The sequence below is a fragment of the Sinocyclocheilus rhinocerous genome, unplaced genomic scaffold, assembly GCF_001515625.1.
Source record: "Sinocyclocheilus rhinocerous isolate Xijiao unplaced genomic scaffold, SAMN03320098_v1.1 scaffold721, whole genome shotgun sequence".
In the NCBI taxonomy this organism is placed as follows: Eukaryota; Metazoa; Chordata; class Actinopteri; order Cypriniformes; family Cyprinidae; genus Sinocyclocheilus; species Sinocyclocheilus rhinocerous.
The window spans coordinates 184,599-189,231 of NW_015656165.1; the positions used below are offsets into that span (position 1 = coordinate 184,599).

The 4,633-nt window shown below is 34.7% G+C and overlaps 1 protein-coding gene across 2 annotated transcripts in view; it reads left to right on the forward strand.

The window, feature by feature from the left end:
• The window catches only part of ubac2 (UBA domain containing 2), a 26,183-nt gene that overhangs the window by 12,362 nt on the left and 9,188 nt on the right, over positions 1-4,633 (forward strand). For both annotated transcript variants that reach the window (XM_016527214.1, XM_016527213.1), the window contains exon 6: positions 695-742. In XM_016527214.1, coding sequence (XP_016382700.1) covers positions 695-742 — 48 coding nt within the window. The remainder of the gene's footprint in view (positions 1-694; positions 743-4,633) is intronic.

Sequence of the window (4,633 nt, forward strand, 5' to 3'; positions counted from 1 at the left end):
GGAAATCAACTTCGCGCTGTGGATCGCCGGATCGACTTTCACCATGGACGAAGCGGAGTCCAGCCCGGAGTCGTCATACGTGGTTGCCGCAAGCCCGCCGGCCGCTCCTTCGTCGAATCCGCTGGCCGTGCCGTTCTCAAGCCCGGCAGCCGCTGCTCACTCTAGCCCGCCGTGTGTTTCGTTGTAAAAGCTAAACTACTTTGTTTGGTCTTCCAAAAAAGGACACGACTAGAAATCAGTGGTTAAGTTGTATTTACAACACTGTTCCAGAATTTTAGCAACATCATATGACCCCTTTAACATAGCCACTTATACTAACCAATGTAATTAAATCTCTTAATAATAAATAATTCATTAGGTTTCATTAAAGGCACAATATGTAATTTTGTCACTGGAGGGCGCGTATTCAAAACAAACAAAGAAACAAAGGCATAGTTTGATGACGCCTTTTCTAGTGGTTTTTGGATATTTTAATTAAAAAATCTTACATATTGTGCCTTTAAGTTAATGTTCACATTTTGTTCCACTCTTGCATCAAATAAGATGTTTCTTTCAAACACTTGTTTATGGATGATTGTAAATTAGTGCTGCTGGTTTGTAATGCTTTAAAGATATTTTGTGGATGTGAAAGTGCTTTCTTCACATTATTCTGAATTTCTTGTGTTTTTCTGTTGTTCTGTTACCTTGTCATCAGCTCCTGACCTCAAGTGCCTACATGTGGGTGGTTGCTTGTAGTGGACTAGTAAGTATAAGATGGCTCAGTTAAAATTGCATCATGTTACATTTCTGTGTTTACTTGTTTTCATTTGTAATGGTCTTTAGTAAGTATGATTACATGTGTATGATGGGGGGGGTGATGGTGATAGCGATAGCCGAGATAGTGGATTTTACTGATAGCTAGGTTGGACCACACTGGCCGATACCGATTAATCAACCGATAGTTTTAAAAATAGATACTGAACAAAAACTAAAAAAGTAGTTTACTATTAAAAAAAAATAAAATACTTAACCATACTTTGTACATGAATATTTTAATTAATAGTAAATATTAATTATATATTGATCATTAAAGTTAGTTAATAGTTCATTAACTAATGTAAACAGATGTTGTATGTATACTCTCACACTTTAATTGCTTCTATTCTAGAACTAATTATCTAATTAAAATAACAAATATTTTAGTCACACACTGGGCAAAAGCACAGCGTCTAGAAGAACTAGCAGGTATCACACACACACACACACCGGACGCTAGGGCTGCACGATATTGGAAAAAAACTCACATTGTGATATTTTATTTTTCTGCGATATATATTGCGATTTGAAAAAAAAAAAAACACCACTTGACTTGAATAGTTTATTTGGGGGGGAAAAAATTTTTTTGTAGGCGAGTAAATCAGCATAGGAAATAAACAAATTACAAGCATAGATAAATAACAGAACAACGATACTAATAAAATAAGCAGTGCTTTATATTTTTCAGGTAAGTCTAACAGTATTCAGGTACAGAAATGGAATAATCAAATGTAAAATAACACTGCATAGTCTTCACTGTATAAATTAAATCGAATAAATCTGTGTTAAAGCTACAAAAAAGTTCAAAAAGCCATCTCCTTTTTGAACTTTTGCCATCTGGTCGGCGTTACAGAGCACCGAATACCAGGACAGCCAGGCACAAGAACAGTTTCTTTCCCCAGGCAATCTACCTCATGAACAGTTAATGTTCTCCCATTGTGCAATTAAAGTACAGTATGTGCAATAACCTTATACTTATTTATCACCCTAAACCCTAGTACATCCCTACAACTTATTTTATTTATTCTATTCCTATTCCATCTATAGCACACCTGTACATACAATTTATTCTTTTTTTGTGGTTTATATTTATGCATGTGTATTTTATTCACATCTTATTTTTATTATCTGTGTGTTGTTGTTGTCTCCATGTACTGGAAGCTTGTGACACTATAACAAATTCCTTGTATGTGCAAACATACTTGGCAATAAAGCTCTTTCTGATTCTGATATTACATAATATAACATACATGCATACATAAATAAACAAACATACATAAACATTTATTTATTTATGCATGTATGTATGTACAAAAAAAAACCTTACCAATTAATTTCATTTACAGTCTCCATATCCTTTGAGAACTACCGCATGGTTCATCCGTATGAGGACAGTGACAGCTCTGAAGATGAGGTTGATTGGCAAGACACTCGAAAACAATCAGTATAAATATAACGATCAGTAGCCTATACTAAACATCGCACATCCTGCAATGTGACTATCGCGGATGCGCACATCGCGATATCGATGCTGAAACGATATATCGTGCAGCCCTACCGGACACGTCTCGTTCAGTTCAAGCAGCGGCCTAAACAGTTTATTTAATCATCAAACGGGCAAAAGTTAACTTCAAGAATGATCAAAAAAGTGGCATAGATGAGTTTGAAGTTCGGTGTTTAAAAAAACAGAGCAAAACGTTAAAAAAAAGCGCAATCTATATTATAGCTCTCTATATGAAACATACAGACTTTATTAGAGCCACAGAAAAATAAACGTTTCACTGAAAAAGCACAATACACAATTTTACAGCCCAGGGTGAAGTCATTATGCACATTAACAACAATTTGTGACAAATATAATGTAATTTAATGGAAAACTGTGTGAGATGGTGCTCTGGCGCGGCAGGACTTCTGTTGTTAAATGAACATATCAGTTTGCTTTCTCACGTGACAGCTTTAAATCTGCAACTTCGCTGGCTAACAAATGCATTAATGTCACCAGCTGGATATAAACTAATGCAAATAGATGGTAACAATCGTGACATTAAGCATTTGCGTCAGACTTGCATTTGTTTTGGTCACATTGTTTTAACCATTTGAGGTGCAGCTAATGTTCGCGTCCTCTCAGCCTTAATAGCAAACATACTGCTGTTCTTTCTCCACTAATACAGCATTTAGTCAACAGTTAATTACTTGGTAATGATATGAAAACATGCTCTATAGTGTGCTGTATACACACCGTTTCGTTGTCTGTTTCGCGTCTGAAGTGTCCTTCTCTGTGCAGCCCGCAGTGTCACGTGTCAAAACAAACAGTACGTGGTGTCAGTGATTTCCGCCTCTAGAGGTCGCTCTCTTCTCAGCCACTCCAGCAACGAATGCAACCCGGAAAAACTATTGGCATGGATTTTAGTTCCAGCAATTAACTGTCGGTGCCGTTTAATGGGCAAAACCGATGCATTGGTCAACCTCTACTTTTTATGATGGATACACTTTATTGGACTTCAAAATTTCAACACCCATTCACTGACATTATAAAGCTTGGAAGAGTCAGGACGTTTTTTAATATAACTCCGATTTTATTTGTCTGAACGAAGAAAGTCATATACACTTAGGATGGCTTGAGGGTGGGTAAATCATGGGGTAATTTTCATTTTTGGGTGAACTATCCCTTTAAAGCTACTATAGGATGCTTTACCATTAGAGCACACAGTGATTGTGGTTTCTAGTAGGAAAAGATGACAAAAATGAAAATACTGTCAATATTTTATCCCTTTCATGATGCTCCAAACCTATATAACACTTTTTTCTGTGGAACACAAAAGACGATATTTTGAAGAAATAACTGCTTTTGTCAGTACAATGAAAGTTAATGGGGTCTGAAACAACATATAGTTCACATAATCCACATAATTCAAAATATCAAAATATTGTGTGTGTGTGTTTGTTTCCAAAATAAAGAAAGTCAAACAGGTAACTAGTATTTTCATTTTTATGACTATCCCTTTAACAGTGATCACCCAGTCATCACATAGAGAACTGCTAATTATGTAATAGATTAGGTCTGGGTTTTTGTGTCTTTTAAATATATGAATCAGAAAGCATCATCACTGTGTTGCATGCTCTAATGGTAGCTATTTTGGGCATGCATGACCAACTATCTTCTTGTGTGGGAAAATACCAAATTTCAAAAACTGTTGGCCAAACTCACAATTAAATAATATATTTTAAAAAGAAATAATAAATAATATGAATAATACATAATACATAAAAAATATTTCTAGAGTGCCATATTGCACATTACAGTTTCTCCCATTCATAGCAATACAAGTGAACAGTCTTGGGTAATGTACAGTCTTTGACGCAATTTTCCAAAGCATTTCATATTGAAACAGGAAGCTGGGTCAGAAGACTTTTTGGTAACACTTTCTATGAAGCCCATATTTATAACACATTATAAGGGTATTCTTAAGGCATTATAATGAATGCATAATGCATTATAAAATACCTTATAATATGTTATATCATCTTATAAATAATCATAACAACAATTATAGTGCATTATAATGCTTATGCATTTGTGGTTATAAGTTTTAAGATTAGGATTATTTATAACACACAATGAACACCATATAAAATCTATTTGTACATTTATAATGGACTATCTTGACGTTGTTTATTTAAGATCTGCACAGTATCTTACTACATCTTGTAAGTGGTTAGGTGTGGAGTGTTATTTGAGTGTTCCCTGTGAGGCTAATATTAATTTTGATGTGAGCTAGTTAATCATTTCAACTGAAAAAAAAATGCAATGTTTATATGTTAGGTTACATTTTATTTT